Source organism: Schistocerca gregaria, chromosome 9, assembly GCF_023897955.1.
Source record: "Schistocerca gregaria isolate iqSchGreg1 chromosome 9, iqSchGreg1.2, whole genome shotgun sequence".
Lineage (NCBI taxonomy): Eukaryota > Metazoa > Arthropoda > Insecta > Orthoptera > Acrididae > Schistocerca > Schistocerca gregaria.
This window is the reverse complement of record NC_064928.1, coordinates 164378468-164398973: the sequence shown is the minus strand read 5'-3', so window position 1 is coordinate 164398973 and position 20506 is coordinate 164378468. Positions and strand designations below refer to the sequence as shown.

At 42.3% G+C, this 20506-nt stretch overlaps 1 protein-coding gene across 1 annotated transcript in view; it reads right to left on the bottom strand.

Moving 5' to 3' along the window:
- Positions 1–20506, bottom strand: part of LOC126291789 (zinc finger protein 454-like) — a 176330-nt gene that overhangs the window by 20016 nt on the left and 135808 nt on the right. Inside the window, exon 6 of the mRNA XM_049985485.1 lies at positions 4780–4829. Within this exon, the coding sequence (XP_049841442.1) occupies positions 4780–4829 (50 nt within the window). The remainder of the gene's footprint in view (positions 1–4779; positions 4830–20506) is intronic.

Below are 20506 nucleotides of genomic sequence, written 5' to 3'. Positions count from 1 at the left end.
TGGTCTCAGGTGCCAACAGTCTACTAGGTGAGCTACAGCACCTAGGAATGGTATTCCAACAGAATTGCTATTCCGATATGCAGATACATCATGCATTCCATTCGAAGCAAATTTGATGCAGAGATATAAATGAAGATGCGAAAGCACTCACTGCAACAGCGTTCTTGCCCTATTTTGGTAGCATGTCTTCAAGAACAAAAAGAATCCTCAAAATGCATGATATCAAGTGTTTTTTTCGGCCAACAGCCAAATTGCGGAATTTATTGTGCTCAGTCAAAGATGACCTTGGCCTTAGGGAATAGGGTGTGTATCAAATCACATGCGAATGTGGAAAACCTTATATTGGGTAGATATGCCGATTCGAGTAAGAATGTTGAGTCAAACACCATCTTCATACACGCCCGGGCTACCTGATAAATCTGCAGTAGCGGAGTACTTCTGGACACGGGACATTGTATGTTTTACGAAAAGAGTGAAATTTTATCCCCAGCATCATCTTTCTGGGACTGTGTTGTTTAAGGAGGCCATACATATCCATAAGGTGGACAGTCTTATCAACAAGGATGCAGGTTTTCAATGAAGCGCCGCCTGGAATCCAGCACTGAATGCCATTAAATCAAAACTGGAAAAACAAGAACTTCCTATTTATCATGTGATGCAACAAACTACTGAGATTTAATTCCGCCTTTACCAACAGGAGCGTCTGGCAGCAAAGTCATTGTGTGGATGGCCTTTCTGTGGCTCCCAGCAGGGGGCACCAGGAGCACCACTTTCCCCTAACTACTGCTCCCAAAATGATAAATTTCGACGATGACGCGGGATTATCATCAGTCGGACTGCAAATTTGTAGGTCAATCTGGTGATTCAACATGTTGTGCTACCCTTTATGAATAGCACTCCAGGGGGTGTTTCCCAACAGGCTAACACTTCCCACATACCGCTGTTATAGCCCAACATACACTATACAGCACTGACATGTTGCTTTGGCCTGCTTGATCAGTAGATCTGCCTGTAATTGAGCATATATGGAACATGCTTGGACAACAACTCCAGCGTCATCCACAACCAGCATTAACCGTCCTTGTATTGACTGACCAAGTGCAACAGACATGAAACTCCACTCCACAAATTGTTAGTCGCCACCAGTAAAACACAATGCATTCACGTTTGCATGCTTGTATTCAATGTTCTGGCAGTTACACTAGTTATTAGTATACCAGCATTTCACATCTGCAATGGTTATCTCACACTTACATTAACCTGTGATCATGTAATGTTAATCACTTAAATATGTAATGCAGACAAATATAGTGATGAAATTTCATTAGTCTGAATTATTTTTAGGTATCGGTTTTTTTAGTATGTGAGAAGGAACTGGATACATTGTATACAGTTGTTCATGTATGTTGAGTCTTTGGAGATCTATAAAAGGCAGAGACCCAGAGGTCAGGCCAACCAAAGAGGGGAGGAATGTAGTGGGACCATTATTTTTTGGATGCTGCTATGAATATATCAGCTCTGCCACAGCAATTACAATAAACTTTAGAAGCTGACAGGAGCCAAAACACAACCATCACACTAAGTGCTCCAACCGGCCTTTTCACAACTGTGAGGGGAGTCAAGCTGAGGATTGCAATAGTGATGACACACCAAAAGGGCAGGGCCAATGTGGGACCATCTTGGCTGGTTTCCATATCTTCAAGGCACACTTGTTATCCTGAATATGGTTAGAAGGAGCATGTTGGCACAAAAAAATGCACATCTAGCTAATATAATACTTATCATTCCTTGCAAAAAGTATTCCAAACTGGCACCACCAACCATGAAGAGAGGATTATACCAGGTGGTTGTGCTGTACAGTTCTGCAAGCAGTCACCATGAGTTTGGGTCTTCTCACCATCGCTCTTACTTCAGTCAATAAGTCCACGTCCTGGGATTTGACACCTTCACAATAGTGAACCACTGACCACCTCACTCATAGTCCACAACAGACTTTTGCCAATGAGAGCAGCCATTCAACACCAGGGTAGTGTAGCTTCTCACCCTCTTATGCTAGTGTAGGTCTGCTGGTACTACACGCTCTTACTAGCAAAGATGAGTTCCACTTTGGAGGACTGGCATACCCTGAAAGAATTATGGCAGACTTCTGTACCACTGGTAAACCTTGCCACCAGCAGCTGCAGCATGCGTAGCCAGTAGACACGCCTACACATGGACTCTGAGTGTAAGTACTCCTACAGCCACTTACATCACAGCAAGCCTCTGGTCAACTGCTGCTCTCAGCAGTTCTCCATGTGTTGATGTGGTGACTCATCAAAGGGGACATGGCCACTGAGAAGCAGCACTATGGGGGAGCTTGAGGCAGGATAAAAATATTTGACTATTGATGCTGTTTACACGTGTTCCTGATGGCCAACATCCTTACAACACTTACCCATCCCTGCAAAGCAAACTTGCCACTGAAGGTACCATTCAGCCCTGCATACCACAGTCCAAATGCCTATGTGCCTTGTAACAGACAGGGCGTGCGACTGTTGACGTATCTGTGGTTGTCAAAGATATCACCTGGCTGCATTCCTGTATATTATTTGAATGTATTGACAGCTACTTTGAAATTACTTGTCTGATTTGGACTGGTAATTGGTTTTCGATATTCTAGGCACATACTATTCCTATTGCTTAATGAACATAGGTTTAAATCCTATTTTTATTCTTCTTTTTAAAATAGATGACTATGTTTGCAAACAGAGTCAGCAGTCTGATTGCTTTAAATCTTAAGATACACCATCATGGTCAGTTAATCCTGTAAAAGTAAAAGGGTTACTAATTTGCATTTAGTTTAAGACATATTATACAAGGTGGTCCATTGATCATGACCGGGCCAAATATCTAATGAAATAAGCATCAAACGAAAAAACTACAAAAAACGAAACCCATCTACCTTGAAGGGGGAAACCAGATGGCGCTATGGTTGGCCCGCTAGATGGCACTGCCATAGGTCAAACGGATATCAACTGCCTTTTTTTTATTACATATTCATGTAGTATGTAAAGAAATATGAATGTTTTAGTTGGACCACTTTTTTCACTTTGTGATAGATGGTGCTGTAACAGTCACAAATGTATAAGTACGTGGTATCACGTTCCATTCAGTCAGTGCGGATGGTATTTGCTTCGTGTTAAAATGGAAAAGGTCGATATCGTGTTGATGTATGTACATCGTGATGATGTATGGCTACTGTGATCAAAATGCCCAACGGGCGTGTGCTATGTATGCTGCTTGGTATTCTGGACGACATCATCCAAGTGTCTGGACCGTTCGCCGGATAGTTACGTTACTTAAGGAAACAGTGGAAGTGTCCAGAAACATGTTAAACATCAACCACGACCTGCAACAAATGATGATGCCCAAGTAGGTATTTTAGCTGCTGTCGTGGCTAGTCCACACATCAGTGGAACATCAGTGACCTTGGCAGATTAATGTACGGTGCGGCATTATGGGAGGAAGCATAATTTATTGGCCCCCATTTTATCGATGGCAATCTAAATGGTGCAGTTTATGCTGATTTCCTATGTAATGTTCTACCAATGTTACTACTAGATGTTTCACTGCATGACAGAATGGCAATGTACTTCCAACATTATGGATGTCTGGCACATAGATCACGCGTGGTTGAAGCAGTATTGAATAGTATATTTCATGACAGGTGGATTGGTCATCAAAGCACCATACCATGGCCCGCATGTTCACCGGACCTGACGTCCCCGGATTTCTTTCTGTGGGGAAAGCTGAAGGATTTTTGCTATCATGATCCACTGACAATGCCTGACAACATGCGTTAGCGCACTGTTCATGCATGTGCGAACATTACGGAAGGTGAACTACTCGCTGTTGAGAGGAATGTCGTTACATGTATTGTCAAATGAATTGAGGTTGACAGACATCATTTTGAGCATTTATTGAATTAATGTGATATTTACAGGTAATCACACTGTAACAGCATGCGTTCTCAGAAATGATAAGTTCACAAAGGTACATGTATCACATTGGAACACCCAAAATAAAATGCTGAAACGTACCTACATTCTGTATTTTAATTTAAAAAACCTAGCTGTTACCTGTTACCTGTTCGTGTAAAATTGTGAGCCATATCTTTGTGACTGTTACAGCGCCATCTATCACAAACCGAGAAATTGGTCCAACTAAAACATTCATATTTCTTTACGTAGTACACAAATATGTAATAAAAATGGGGTTTCCTATTTTAAAAAATGCAGTTGATATCTGTTTGACCTGTGGGAGTGCCATCTTGCAGGTCAACAATAGCGCCATCTGGTTTCCCCCTTTAAGCTAGGCAAGTAGGCAAGTTTTGTTCTTTGTAGTTTTTTCGTTTGATGCTTATTTCGTGATATATTTTGCCCGGTCACGATCAATGGACCATCCTGTATAATAACTATAGACTGAAGAGTGTAGCCCATATTCACATATGCCTTTTTGCATCTTAATAGATGAAACATTTCTGTTAGTATTTGAAAGTGTACTGTTTCCCCAACCATATAGACATTGATTACAGGAAGGCCTGCTATTTGTGGAATATGTGAATTTGGCTACGTGTCATGGCAGAACAGATATTTTTACATTACAGGTACTGATTAACTGCATTTAATATTCTGTGTGCATGTGTATAGCTATATATGTTGGTGGGCTGCTTATAATGTGAAGCTACAAATCAACCCAAGCACAAAATGAAAAACAAGAGATACAGGAAAGGTACAATACCTAGCCAGTTCACTGCCGCTAGTTGTCGACTCCACTCCATGCTTGAGCTCCTGAAAGCAGGATTGAGAACATCTACAAGAATGGTAATAATGATAACAATAATAATCCCCATGACTGGAAAACTGCACTGAAACATCCACTATATAAGATAAGGGACAGAACTGATGTGGTAATAATAAACAGATAACTTGTTGTCAAAAATGGTAAATATAAAGCAGGTTTCAGATCAAACAGATCTTGCCCAGAACAAATTTATTTTCTGAAAAAAATACTCAGACATGAAATATTTTTTTAAAACTTGCAATTTTTTTAAAAAAAAGATACTTATGACTCAGTGGACCGTAAGTCACTCTTCAAAATTCTGAAAGAACATAAGGGTCTCAAAACCACTGCACTTATTAGTTTATAAGTCAAACAGTACCAATACTACAGTAAGACTCTGAAGGAAATTTTGGAACTAAAATGTGAGTAAGAGAAGACAATGTGTCTTCAGAAAAGTATTCCAAAAGTGACAAAAACTAATATTGGATCATGAAATTCGTGAACCAATCAAATTAGGAAGACTGTTTAGCTACTGCAGACAACCTGGCGGTCCTACGTCAGTTCAATCAAAGAACACAAAAACAAACAGAAAATCTTAAAGAAACAGTTGAAAGAATATGTCTCACAGTTTCATTTGTAAAAACCAAATAAATGTCTAAAAACCGCTGGGCACCCAAGATTCTAAAAAAATAATTACAAGATAATCAAGATGATTTCCCAATTCAAATATTTATGTGACACTATTCAGTAAACTGGCCTAGAAAAGAGTGGTTAGATTATTCAGTGTCTCAAAATGGAAACAGCTTTCAGACTATTTAAAAAATGTAGTATCTGAGTCTTGTGTCTTTTTAGATACAACACTGTCATCAAACTAGAGTGTCTTCATGGAACTGAAATGCTCATTTTAAACAGAAAGAAGGAGAGGGAGAGAGAGAGAGAGAGAGAGAGAGAGAGAGAGAGAGAGAGAGAGAGAGAGAGAGAGAGAGAGAGTCAAATGGAAACTAAACATGTGTCACAATGGGGCCATGGAATGGTTCCACTCAGAAGGAATTACCATGTGTGTTATGACATTTATTCCACAGGGAGACAAGACAATCAATTTCTGTTTCATAGAATGCAGACAGCTTCCTCATCCACCTGCAACTGATGTCCACGAATGTCCTTCTTCAGGATGCCAAAGCACTGAAAATCACATGGTGAAAGATCTGGCAGTACAGAAGATGTTGCAGAGTTTCCCAGTGAAATCCCTGACTGTAGCCTTCATATGATTGGCAATGTGAGGGTGGGTGTTACCGTGCAACAGGATGATTCTGTCTGACATTCCAACAGCTCAAGTGCAAACACCATAGCCAACAGTGGAAACATCCACATCTACCCCATGAAAGAAATCAAGCTCCACTGTGTTCATGATGACCTCCCTTGACTGCAGGGGCCCTCTGCTTGTCAAGTTCCCTGACCATGGAATCACAATCAACACACAGTGCTATGACGACCCTTCGTGGAAACTGCAACACGTCACAAAGCCAAATCAGCCAGGAATGTCATCCAATGGAATCATCCTGTTGCATGATAACCCACACTCCCACACTGGCAACTGAATGAAGGATACACTACAGTGATTTGGTTGGGAAACATTGCAACATCCCCTGTATAGCCTAAATCCTTCACCATGTGGTTTTCACATCTTTGGCGACCTAACAAAGACATGCATGACATCATGTTTAATAAGATAAGGAAGTGCAAGAGTGAGTGTGCTGTGGATCTGTTAGTGACCAACTGCACTTCATGAAACAGGAATTGATTGCTTCGTCTCTGAGTGGGATGAATATCTTAATGTAGTGGTCATTTCTTTTGAATGGAACCGTTCTAAGGTGCCATTGTGCCATGTGTTTGGTTACAAGCTGACAGCTCTTTATATTTAAGAAACACAAAAGACAAAAAGATAGGTAATCAGGAAAAATTTAGTGCGAATTATGCTGAAGAATGAACCTACAGACTAAGAAAAAGTAAACAAATTGAAAAGTAAACTGGCATTTACGCATACATGAAAAAACACAGGCTAAAATTTTCTGGACATATTGTGAGTGTGAAAATACCAGATTAACACACATTGCTGAATTCTATGTAACTTGCAGTAAAACTAACACTGAAACAATAACTCGTAGCAGTGCAGTAAAAGGATAACTGAAGGAAACAGAAATAGCACAACCTGATGTACCATTCCTTTCCTTATAGCCCTCCTGCTTCATTCATAATGTATTATTCTATTCTGCTTTCAAGGTAGCAGAATTCATTAACTTCATTAACTACATTGTCACCAAACATACATGAAGTGCACATGCCCGTGACCATGGCAAAACTGACTGTTGATTATCAATAGCAACTGCTTGGGCAGACAGAGGTGGGGAAGAGGTACTGAAGGACACACGAAGTAGTGAGAGGGCAGCGGGATAATATGGGCCTGGTCTTCCCATAAAGGTCTCAGAAACCGCACTATAAAATGAAAGGAGGTCCAAGGGCAGTGAACATAAGAGATAGAGGGAGAGGGGTAAGGGGGGAAAAGGGAGTGGAGGAAAGGGCAGGAAGATGATGATCAGAAGAGAGATAGAGGGGGAAGAGAGAAAGGGAGTGTAAAATGGGGAGAGGTGAATGGGAAAGACAGGGAGGGGAAAAGTGGGGGGAGGGGGAGAGAGAAGAAGGGAGAGAGAATGGGGGAGAGAAGGGGGAGTAAGAAGGGAGAGTAAGGAGGGAGACAGAATGGGGGAGAGAAGGGAGGAGGGGGAGAGATGGAGAGAGAGAGAAATGGTGGTGATGATGATGATGATGATGATGATGATGGTTGGTTTGTGGGGCGCTCAACTGCTTGGTTATCAGCACCCGTACAATTTCCCAACCTTTGCTCAGTCCAATATTGCCACTTTCATGAATGACGATGAAATGATGAGAACAACACAAACACCCAGTCATCTCGAAGCACGTGAAAATCCCTGACCCCGCCGGGAATCAAACCCGGGACACCATGCTCAGGAAGCGAGAACATGACTGAGAGACCACGAGCTGCAGATGAGAGAGAAAGGGAGAGAGAAAGATGGGTAACAAGGGGGCAGGAGGGAGACAGAATGATGCCTGTATGGTAGTGGGACGAAAAATTGTGGAAGAAGGCAGTACATGATTTGAACAAGTCTGGGAGCAGTATGGACAGAAGAGAGAAGGCAGAAGGTAAAGTGAGGCCGTGGGAAACTGCTTAGCAGAGGTTTAGACCACGTATATTGCGAGAGTGTATGATATGCTGGAGAGAAAATTCTCATTTGCATATTACAGAGAAAAAGGAGTGTTTACATGGCTTGGGAGTGGAGAAGCAGCTGTTGCAGTCATTTGTGTTGTGGCATGCATCATGTTTAGCAACAGGATGGTCAAGTTTGTACTTTGCCACAACTTGCCCATGGCCACTCACATGAGTACACAGTTGATTTACTTGTCATGCCTATACCTCGTCCTCAATCACCAGTAAACTAGTCAACCAGCACTCTTCTCGTCAGCCAGTGTCACCCTGGCTTCAAAAAGCTCAACCAGTTGCTGCACTATGGCTTCGATTATCTCTCACTGTGCCCTGAGATTAGGGAAATCCTACCCGTGCCCTGAGATAAGGGACATCCTACCCACATCACCCAAATATGTGTACCACCCAACCTACAAAATATCCCTGTCCTCTATTCCAGTCCTGCACCCCATGGGTCATTTCCTTGTAGTCAACCCAGGTACACAGCCTGTTTCTTACACACACCTGCCCCTCATACCACAGATCTGTCTCAGGCATTTTCCAACACATAAAAGGCAGGGCCACATGCGAAGGAAGCTGTGTTATGTATTAGCTATGCTGTAATCACTGTACAACACTCTGTGTAGCCATGATATTCAGTCAACTGTCTACTTGCATGAATGGCCACCACAGACTTGACTATCCAGCTGCTGAAAACACTGCACACCAGAACACATACAGCATCAAAAGTTTCTTCACGGTTCACTAGGCAAGCCATTTGGATACTCCTTCCACCAACAGTTTCTCTGAACTACGCAGATGGTATTCTCTCTCCAACATATCCTGTATTCTTCCAGACCTAAATCTCTGCAAACTTGTTTCCCACTGCTTTAGCTTGCTTCTTTCTTTCTCTCTTCTGTTCACACTTCTCCTTTCCCATCCATGAATTATGATAACACCTATTTGTCACAACAATTCAATACCTTCTGTGATTCGATTCTCAAAGAAGCTGTATCCATGTGAGTATGACTGACAGTGGGTTTCAATTAAGTATGGCATGAGGCCAAGCCTTGAGCATGATCAGAGCACAGCAGCAGGCTACATGGAGGTCAACAGCTGAAGAGGACAGAAGTATTCTTGCCATGACAGCAGAGATCCGTTTCCAGCAGTGGCTGCAGCGTTACTGAAGATCCTGGACCAATTACAGATACTGTGCTTCCCCATCACACAAGGTCTACACCCAAAGCCGCAAACTGGAGGCAGCAGGTGGGGAAGGGAAGAGAAAGAAGATATAAAGGTGGCAATTAGTAGATATCACCAGGTCATTAGGAACACCTGAAGAGGATACGTAGTCAGCTTACCAAAAATATTGTGTCTATTAGATGAACCCATCTGGCAGAATATCTGGAGAACTATTCAAAAGTTTCCTATGCCACAAAAACCTAAATCATGAAGTTTCCATTATTATCATCTATCAGTTCTGTAGAGCTAATTTGGATTACCGGGTGATCAAAAAGTCAGTATAAATTTGAAAACTTAATAAACCACGGAATAATGTAGATAGAGAGGTAAAAATTGACACACATGCTTGCAATGACATGGGGTTTTGTTAGAACCAAAAAAAGGTTCACAAAATGTCCGACAGATGGCGCTGGACAGCAAAACATCAGTGACTGCGCATGACAATCGTGTATAAAAGGAGCTGTAATGAGAAAGAGAGAATCAGATACGCCAACAGTCGCAGCATGTTGACGTTACCTGAAAAGGCGCTTTTAGTGAAGTTGTATTATCAGAATGGGGAATGTGCTAGTTCAGCATTACGATCCTATCGCCATAGGAAGGGGATTCGAACAGGTAAAGGTTCGTTGATAAATGCAGCTGTTTGAAGCCACAGGTTGTTTACACGATAGACCCCGTAGTTGCTGACCGGGAACAAGACGTAATGCTGCTGAGACAGTTCAGGAAGAAATGGAGACTGTAGCGGGTTCGTCTATGCACGGGGAAGTCAGCGCTCGTGCAGTCGCACGTCGCACCGGCATTCCATACACTACTGTTTGGTTAGCACTGAGGCGTACCCTCCGATGCTATCTGTACAAAATCCATCGCCATCATGAACTGTTACCTGGCGATTTAATGAAGCGGAGGGCATCTGCGGTGTGGGCGTTTCAAAAGATGGCGCAAGATGACGACTGGTTGAGTAACGTGTTGTGGACCGACGAAGCTCATTTCACGCTCCGAGGGTCTGTCAACGCGCACAACTGCAGAATTTGGGCTACCGAAAATCCTAGAACTGTCGTGGAAACTCCATTGCACGACAAGAAAGTCACGGTAGGGGTTGGATTTACCACATCTACCGTTATTGGGCCTTTTTTCTTCGAGGAAATGCGTGATTCTGGTTTTGTAGCTGCTACCGTGACGGGTGAGAGGTACGCAGATATGTTACAGAATCGCATCATCCCTAGCCTGGCTGATAAACACCTGCTGGAAGATACGATGTTTATGCAGGATGGCGCTCCACCCCATATTGCTAGATACGTGAAAGATCTCTTGCACGCGTCGTTTGGTGATGATCGTGTGCTCAGCCGCCATTTTCGTCATGCTTGGCCTCCCAGGTACCCAGACCTCAGTCCGTGTGATTATTGGATTTGGTGTTACCTGAAGTGTATCGTGATCGACCGACATCTCTAGGGATGCTGAAAGACAACATCCGACGCCAATGCCTCACCATAACTCCGGACATGCTTTACAGTGCTGTCCACAACATTATTCCACGACTACAGCCATTTTTGAGGGATGATGGTGGACATATTGAGCATTTCCTGTAAAGAACATCATCTTTGCTTTGTCTTACTTTGTTATGCTAAATATTGCTATTCTGATCAGATGAAGTGCCATCTATCGGACATTTTTTGAACTTTTGTACTTTTTTTCTTCTAATAAAACCCCATGTCATTCCAAGCATGTGTGTCAATTTGTACCTATCTATCTACATTATTCCGTGATATATTCAGTTTTCAAATTTATGCAGACTTTTTGATCACCCAGTATTTATAAATCCCTCTTTTTACAGGAAAAAATGTATACTGTTCATAAAAAGAGGGAGGGATGTTTCTCTTGACTAGCTGCCTGAGATACATCTCATTTAAGGACTGTAGTGCTAATTAGGAAGAAGACTACACTTCTCCTATGTATGCATCACAGCTACTAATTTCTAATTTTAGCTACAGAATTGGTTTTTCAGCGTTACATATAATGATATGTTATTTAATCACGTGCTTTCGTACTTTATTTGTCCTGCACAACACTGAAGCTGGTGGAAGATTACAGCTGAGAGGTCAGCTTGTGGCATCTCTCATTTATGCAGATCAGCATCTACACTATCTCCTCTGCTCCAGCACATGATTCTGGCATCATGTCACTCTCTTATGTGCCTTGCATGTTTCACTTCTCAGACACACATGCACTATGCTGGGCATCTGATGAACAATTACGATAGTGTTTTACTGTATAAGAAAAAAACGCAATATTGTGGTATCCCACCATGGTGAGTAGTTTTACAACATATAATTCAAATACTTTGACAGTTTATTTCGAATTATTTTTTTCCTCTGGCTCATTGTGTTGCTGCAGTGGCAAGATGGAATGGTTGCTGACTACATGGATCAGAACTCAGTGGCACTTCTAGCTCCTAACCAAGTTCACCGTGACCACAGTATAAGGTACTAATTGCTGGCACCAAGGCCGTGACTAAAACAAAATAAAAAAAAAAGAATACCGCTTGACACAATCCATAATCTAGATCTGGTATTTCTCTCTTCAAGTTCACAATTCTTTTATTTTTCTTCATAGTGTGCCTCGCCCATTTGATAACAAGTCTATCTGACATAGAAGTATCCACAAGCACATGATATTTCATATACTATTGGTATTCTGAGATCTAAATCTTATTTCACAGGCCTCATTTGCTGTGAATTTTAGCTGGGCCCCTTAAGATATCCACAGAATGGCTAAAGACCAGGCTTCTTCATGTTCTCCTCAGGAGGATTCTGCTTATGTTTCTTTGACAAGATGACTTACAAAATCTGGTGGTTATTGTAACCGTTTTGCTTGAATACTTTTGACAAGTTGCTAAGCTTTCACCATCTGAAACGCCTCGCACTCGATGCACCAAGGTCCTCAGAAAAGAATTTTCCTGTGAGAGATGTTGATAGATGAAAGGATGTAGATATTAGTCTATGTGGGTGGGTTTCTGGTAAACATTGTGGCTGATGCACTCATTTTCTTTTCAGCAGAGTAGGTGTACAGAAAAGACAAGGCATCTTCTGTCTCTGCCCCAAAATGAACTTGCTATTGTCATGGATGCTGTTGATATTGTGTAGAATTCTCCCACTTCTCATGCCCACGAGACCAGACAACAGACATGTCATTTAAGTAACAATAAATGAAATTAGGTTTCTCAGGAGCCATATCGAGGGGAATTTCCTCAAATTACTCCATGAACAGGTTGGCTGTATCTAGATCACAAGGGTTGGCCTGGTCAGACTGTACATACTACTGCACAGCACCGTGCAGAACATGAGATGTTTATACTTACAGTAGCCAAAGCAATCAGCAGTATCAGAACATGCTCTACGAAATGAACATGATATTGTATTATGAGATATTTGTTATTACATGGACTATTAGTTTCTGGAACGGCATTATAAAAGAAGTGATTGAGCTAAACATTTCTGACAACACCCTCAATAAAGACGGCAGCCTGTACTAAGCACAGCTCGGAACCTGGCCATTGGATGACTCAAGTGGGTGCAGCAGGCATGCAAAATAAGATCATTACTATATATTGCACTAGAGCTAGCACCAGTGACGTCACTGATGGCAGCGCACTATGTAAGAACAGGAGAGCAGTCATTTGATAGTGCCCACTTGACAATGGCAAAGGAGCACTTGGCCAAATCTCATGGATATTAAACCACTTGACATAGCTGTGTGCACAAGACAATTTTACCTGTATATAATACTATGAAATTATGGATTCATACATTACATGTCTCTACAGGGAAGAAACATGGCGCAACATCAAATGCTTAGGGGAGATGTGTGTTAAGAAGGCTAATTTATTAAGTTCTCTAGCTATCCTTCTACGCCGCAGTAAAACGAAGATGATTCTACATCTTGCCACTGTTAGCCACCATATCAACACAGCTGTGGCCGGGAGAACATTTCATCAAGGCGGCTTCCGTCTGCTGCAAGAGAGGACGCATCACAGCAGAAAGCAGCTGGATACAAAGGACCGCAAGCTAATGTCTGTCCGCCTGTGTCTGGCAGAGTCGCACTCAGCTTTGGATTGGGACTGGATTGATGCAGCCACAGTAGCACAACAGCTGTCATCACACAGGGAAATGCCAGAAAGACATAATGAGAAATTCAGTCGGCTTTCAGAGCAATAGCATGGGACAGAACTAAAACAATAGAATGTGCAACTATAAATACAATGATGAGAAACATCGATGTGGGTACCACGTCAGCTCTTGAGAAGGGACTTAACTTCTTCAAGAAGTATACCTTTCAATGACACCATAAGTGGTGTGGAACAAGAGATTTGCAAGATTCCCAGTGAAACTACAGTAGAAATTCATCGAGAAACGAGCTGTATTCTTTCAAAATTCAAGAAGCCACCAACTTCGAACATGAAAAGAGCTGAGAGCAATGGTCCTCACAAGCTTCACAGCGATACTCTCATCATAGTTCTGCCAGCAGCAATGGAAATGCTGATGTCGTTACAAAATGAGCCAACTATGATGCGAATATCTGGTTTATGCTGGAGAAGCAGACCCAACATCAACAATAATAAGGAAGATGTCAGAACTTCTAAAACGGTTATCACAGGAGGAGAATGTCATTAAAAAGATCCTCACTCAGGCACCTTGGCAACCTACATCATATGTCCTTCTGAAGGTTCATAAAGAGCACAACATTGCATCCCATAGTCAGAACTATTGTATCAGCAACTCACACACTTGCAAAACATCTGGCCAACCTCCTTACTCTGCACGCTGGTCATTATGCGCACCACATCCAGAATATGATTGACTCCATCAGTCAATGCTTGCATCTTGGAGAAAGAGATATGATGATTAACTTTGATGTCATGTCATTACTCATCCACATTTCTACCAAAGATTCTATAGATCTGCTCCAGTAGTTATTTGACAACAATTGTGGATTTATTTAAGCACACTCTGACATCATATTCTGCGTGTGATGAAGAATATTTTAACCAGACAGACAGGGAGCCCACTAGCTACAATTTCAGCCAACTTGTTTCTACAGTACTTTGAGGAAATCGCCCTTGCCATGGCTCCTGCAAAGCCTAGATGCTTTTATCATTATCTCAACACCACATTCATTTGAAACTTCCTGGAGATTAAAACTGTGTGCCGGACCGAGTCTCGAACTCGGGACCTTTGCCTTTCGCGGGCAAGTGCTCCACCAACTGAGCTACCCAAGCACGACTCACGCCCCATCCTCACAGCTTTACTTCTGCCAGTAACTCGTCTCCTACCTTCCAAACTTTACAGAAGCTCTCCTGCCAGGAAGTTTCATATCAGCGCACACTCCACTGCAGAGTGAAAATCTCATTCTGGAAACATCCCCCAGGCTGTGGCTTAGCCATGTCTCCGCAATATCCTCTTTCAGGAGTGCTAGTTCTGCTTGGTTTGCACTGATATCTTCTGGGACAGCATCATAAAAAAGGGATTGAGACAAAATTCTGGCAACATCTTCAATAAACATGGTCACCTGGAGCTAAGCACAACTTAGCACCTGGCAATTGCGAGGCTGAAGGAGGCATGGCAAGCATGAAAAAAACATTATCATATATAGTGCTGAAGCAAGCACCAGTGATGTCGTTGAAGGCAGTGGGGCTATGTAAGTACGTAGCAGCAACCATTTCATAGTTTCCCCTTGACAATGGCCGAGGAGCACTAGGCCTAAAGTTCATGGATTTTAAATCACCCAATGCAGCTGGAATCCTCAGAGAATTTTACCAGTATATATCACCGCAAAGCTATGGGTTTATGTACACACAAACTTAAAGAAATCAGACCCACTGGATTTATATTCAGCCGGCCGGCGTGGTCCAGGGTTCTAGGCGCCACAGTCTGGAACCACGCGACCGCTACGGTCGCAGGTTTGAATCCTGCCTCGGGCATGGATGTGTGTGATGTACTTAGGTTAGTTAGATTTAAGAAGTTCTAAGTTCTAGGTGACTGATGACCACAGACGTTTAGTCCCATAGTGCTCAGAGCCATTTGAACCATTTTTTTGATTTATATTCTTTTGTAAATGCAACCCGCTGCCTAATGCTTGATTTTGCTGATGTATGGTTTTCTATAGGATTTTTGGCTTCGCTACATCACTATCAGATAGAATTGCAGGAGGATCACTTCGTGAGTGGGTTTTGTACAAACAGCTCTGAATAAAGCCATAAATAGTAGACAGATCCACAAACACTTTCCATGATTTAAACACCATAAGAACTCAAACGGCATCTGTTTTTCTAAATCCAGATACTAACGATTCTCAGTGACAATTGATATTTCGTGAACATTGAAAGCAAATTAAAAAAGTTAGTCCTGTAATATGAGTTGTAACTTCCCAGTAGTAGCAAGAGAGAGACAGGGGGAGAGGAGGGAGGGAGGGAGGGAGGGAGGGAGGGAGGGAGGGAGGGAGGGAGGGAGGGAGGGAGGGAGGGAGGGAGGGAGGCAGGAAGGGAGGGAGAGGAGGGGAGGGGCGTAGAGCACCATATGCACCATCGACATTATGTTCATAGGTCCTCCAGATCCTCTTCTGTTGTCTATACCAAGGTGGTATAGCAGCTTTTGAGGGATTTAATTTTTGTTAATTTGCTTTTTAGAAACAGCAATTGCAAAGCTCTCTGCCCTCAGACACTCTTGCTAATTTATTCTTTCATTCATTGTAACCCAAATACTGATTGATGATTATGGCTTTGGTGACTTGACAAACATCCTGTTATGGTAATGTATAATTACATTACTTCAACAGTGTTCTGCTTCAGGTAGTGACGATGTACTATACTCACGGCATACATACACCAAGTTTTGTTTCACAAATCTGTATGTGCCTCTCATTTCTCTAGTTGTTATATATCTTAACCACTTTTGGGTAGCCGAGTGTACCCCCCAATATGGTGACTGGATGGTAGCAGGAATTAACAGAATCTTCCTATAACAGAAATCCTTACTTTCCAGCTTCTTCTGCTGATAAAGTTATAGAGTGGTCCTAAGGATGGTTATAGTTAAACTTTTGGGACTTAATAGTGTAGATAGAAAAACTATTCCACCTTACAAGCATCACACTTTATAAGGATGACATTTTGCACACAGTCAAACAGGCTGGGCATGGGGAGCATGGTTTAATATCACTGAGGGGGAAGAGAGTGTTTCTGTGGAATAAGGTAGCAATCTCCACTGAGGCAGCACGTAGATGATACCACTTATCTAGGGGTAACGTTAACTTCAACACCACTATATTATGGATTTTTGAATAGAACTATTGGACGTAACTCATGGCATGTTTGCACGTGGTGTCATCAACAATATTACCAGCAATGATATGAAGGTTCTCACTTGTCAGGGTGAGTAATATTTTCTGATAGCTGTTAATAATATGCATTTTACAGCGAAATTATGGTTTTACCATTGAAAAAATTCGTTGCTCCTCACTTTGGTGCTGTGATCGTATCTCCAACTCATGTAATGGCTATCATTCACGATATATCTTCAATATGTGGATATTAGAAACCAGGAACAGGTTCTACTATATAATTACGCATGTTCCGCCTCGTGTAATGGTTTGACTAGCTGATGAAGCAAATACAGTGCATGATGTTCCATGGATACTAGGCAATGTAATTAAAAATGCAAGCAAGTTGAATCACCATTGGCATGCGTGTGCAATGCACAATACCAGGGATAGCACCTTGATGTGTTCGCAAAATAGCACTCTGCAGGATGAGGTAGCTCTTACAGAAAGATTGCTGTCTCTCTCTCTCTCTCTCTCTCTCTCTCTCTGTACAACCACTGTCACACAGGCCATGTGCCGGAAACGAAACAACAGGGACACAGTCTGGATATATGTTCACAAAAATCATGCAGTGTTAGACTCGCAGAAGAATCACAACGTGTGTGTGTGCGGCAAGGGCAGGGAGATATTTCAGTTATGTCATGACAGAAACTGTAAGACTCTTGCATCAGCAGGCTGTGTGATGTCAACAGTGATTTATTTCTCCATGTATACATTTACATATGTAAGGGAAATTATTAGCTACTTTTTATGTTTATAAGCAGCATTATGGCTGGGGGCAATGATGACATAAGCATTTTACCAGTGCCTATCTTCTGTACTGTCTATGCCATTTCTTTTTGTAACGCTCTCTACCCTCAAACTTGGTGATATATATAAACATATACCTCGACAGAAAAAAACTGCAGCACCAAAAAATTAATTAATGTAGATTAATGAAATTTCAGGAATTTCCCCTAGATAACACATTTACATGATTCAAAGTTCAATATCGGAGGTTAATGTAGGCATGAGAAAAGCCACAGCAAATGTGAAATACTAGTTTATTAATAGCCAGTGTAACTGGTAGAATGTTGAATGCAAGCATGGAAACATGAATGTATTGTGTTGCACAGGTGCTGGATGTCAGTTATGGAATGAAATTCCATGCCCATTGCAAGCTGTCGGTCAATACACAGACAGTTAATGCTGTTTGTGGATGACGCTTGAGTGGTCGTCCAATGATGCTCCACATGTGCTCGAGTGGAAACAGATCTGGTGACGGAGCATGCTTAGTCCACATGTCAATGTTCTATAGTGTATGGTGGGTTACAATAGCAGTAAGAGGGAGAGTGTTATCCTGTTGGAAAACACCCCCTGGAAAGCTGACAATGAATGGCAGCACAATGGGTTGGTTGGTTGATTGGTTTGGGAGGAACCAAACTGCTAGGTCATCAGTCCCTCGCTCCGATTAGAATAATTCCACAAGGGCGGGAGTAAAATAATCGAGACATACAAAAAACAGCTGGCAGAAAGGAGAAAACCACAAGAATGACACAAGGGCAACAAACACTAAAAGGACAAAATCGGACAATAAAACCACAGAGAGATGCAAGAAACATGTAGAAGAGATCAAAACAAGAGAGTAGATTACCATGGCTGGCTGACCATGAGAATAAAAGAGGAGAAGCCAGGCACTCTGACACATATTAAGACCTCCACCCTAAATGCACTAGGGTGGAGAACACAGAGGGGCAAAGGAGATGCGCTAAAACTTAGATCAAATGACAAAACCCACTCTCACGAATAAAACGTAAAACTAAAGCTGCTGTTGAGGCTTTGTCGCACAATAGCGAAGGTAGGGTGCTGGGAAAGTTAAAAGTCCAGTGCGGAGTGGCTAAAAGTGGGCAGTCCAGCAAGAGGTGGATGGCCGTCATTTGTGAGCCACAGTGATACCGAGGTGGGTCATCGCGACCGAGGAGGTAACCATACATTAGCCACATATGGGCAATGTGGAGCTGGCAGAGAAGGACAACTGATTCCCTGTGAGAGGACTGCATGGAAGACTTTCACACATCTGTAGTCTCCTTAATGACATGCACTTTGTTTTGCATACTGTTATGTACAGTTTCGGAGATGCCCATCTCCATAAGCAGTATCAGCATAGCCTGTTTGGTCAGCCTGTTGGCAAGTTCGTTACCTGGGATTCCGACATGTCCTGGGGTCCACACAAACACCACGGAACGATGGGACCATTCCAGGGCACAGATGGACTCCTGAATAGACGCTGCCAAAGGATGGCGAGCGTTGGTAGCTTGTAGGCTGCTCCTGGCGTCAGTACACAGGAGAAATTGCTCACGCGGGAATCAGCGGATGTGCTCAACAGCACGAGATATGGCCCCCTGCTCTGCAGTGAAAACACTGCAGCCATCTGGCAAGGAGTGCTGTCCAATAAGTCCTCCATGAACATATGCAAAGCATACATGAGCATCAGCCATCGAGCTGTCGGTGTAAATCACTTCATGGATCCGGTACATAGTGGTGTACATGTTCCGCTTTTAACCCGCCCATGCTTGCCCGGTGGCCAGGCGGGCAGGCCGCCGCGCGTTGTCAACAGAACGGGCAGCCTGCTTCACCCCCAGCCAAGCCAAGCAGAACCCAACCCGAGCAGGCTGCGGGAAACTTGTTTGCCTGCCCATATTACTGCTGAGCTGCGCTACGCAGCCGTTTAGTCTGCGCGCGTCATTGTCATATTATGAACGTTAATTAGAAGTTATTTTACCTGATCACCAAAAGACAAACCCCAACATTATATATATTAATTTCAGTTCATAAAATATTGGGTTTTATTTGTATATTCTTCCTTTACGCGTATATTTCGGACTTCTTATCTATATAAATTAAAATTAATTGCCAAATGTGTTAATAAGCGTAAAACTCGAGAACGGCTGGACCAATTCGGCAATTTTTTTTTTTTTTGCTGTGTTCGTAATTCTCAGGACAAGGTTTTTATGAAATAAAATTTTTCGAAAATCGACCGAAAAACTGGAAAATTTGACAAAAACTGAAAGTGCGTTTTCATTGTGTCCATGTGTTTGTATTGCTTACAATCTTGATGAAATTTTGCACACTATACCTTGAAACCAAGAGGGAGGTCACAGTCTACATAAAATTTCGTATGGTGCATGGCAGAGGTTCCTTTACATAACGGAATTTGACAAATTGTACGTATTTATCCCGCTGTTGCTGTGGTATTCAGTCCTGAGACTGGTTTGATGCAGCTCTCCATGCCACTCTATCCTGTGCAAGATTCTTCATCTCCCAGTACCAACTGCAACCTACATCCTTCTGAAACTGCTTAGTGTATTCATCTCTTGGTTTCCCTCTACGAATTTTACCCTCCGCGCTGCCTTCCAATACTAAACTGGTGATCCCTTAATGCCTCAGAACATGTCCTACCAACCGATCCCTTCTTCTACTTAAGTTGTGCCACAAACTCCTCTTCTCCCCAATCCTATTCAATACTTCCTCATTAGTTATGTGATCTACCCATCTAATCTTCAGCATTCTTCTGTAGCACCACATTTCGAAAGCTTCTATTCTCTTCTTGTCCAAACTATTTATCGTCCATGTTTCACTTCCATACATAGCTACACTCCATACAAATACTTTCAGAAAAGACTTCCTGACACTTAAATCTATACTCGATGTTAACAAATTTCTCTTCTTCAGAAACGCTTTCCTTGCCATTGCCAGTCTACATTTTATATCCTCTCTACTTCAGCCATCATCAGTTTTTTGCTCCCCAAATAGCAAAACTCCTTTACTACTTTAAGTGTC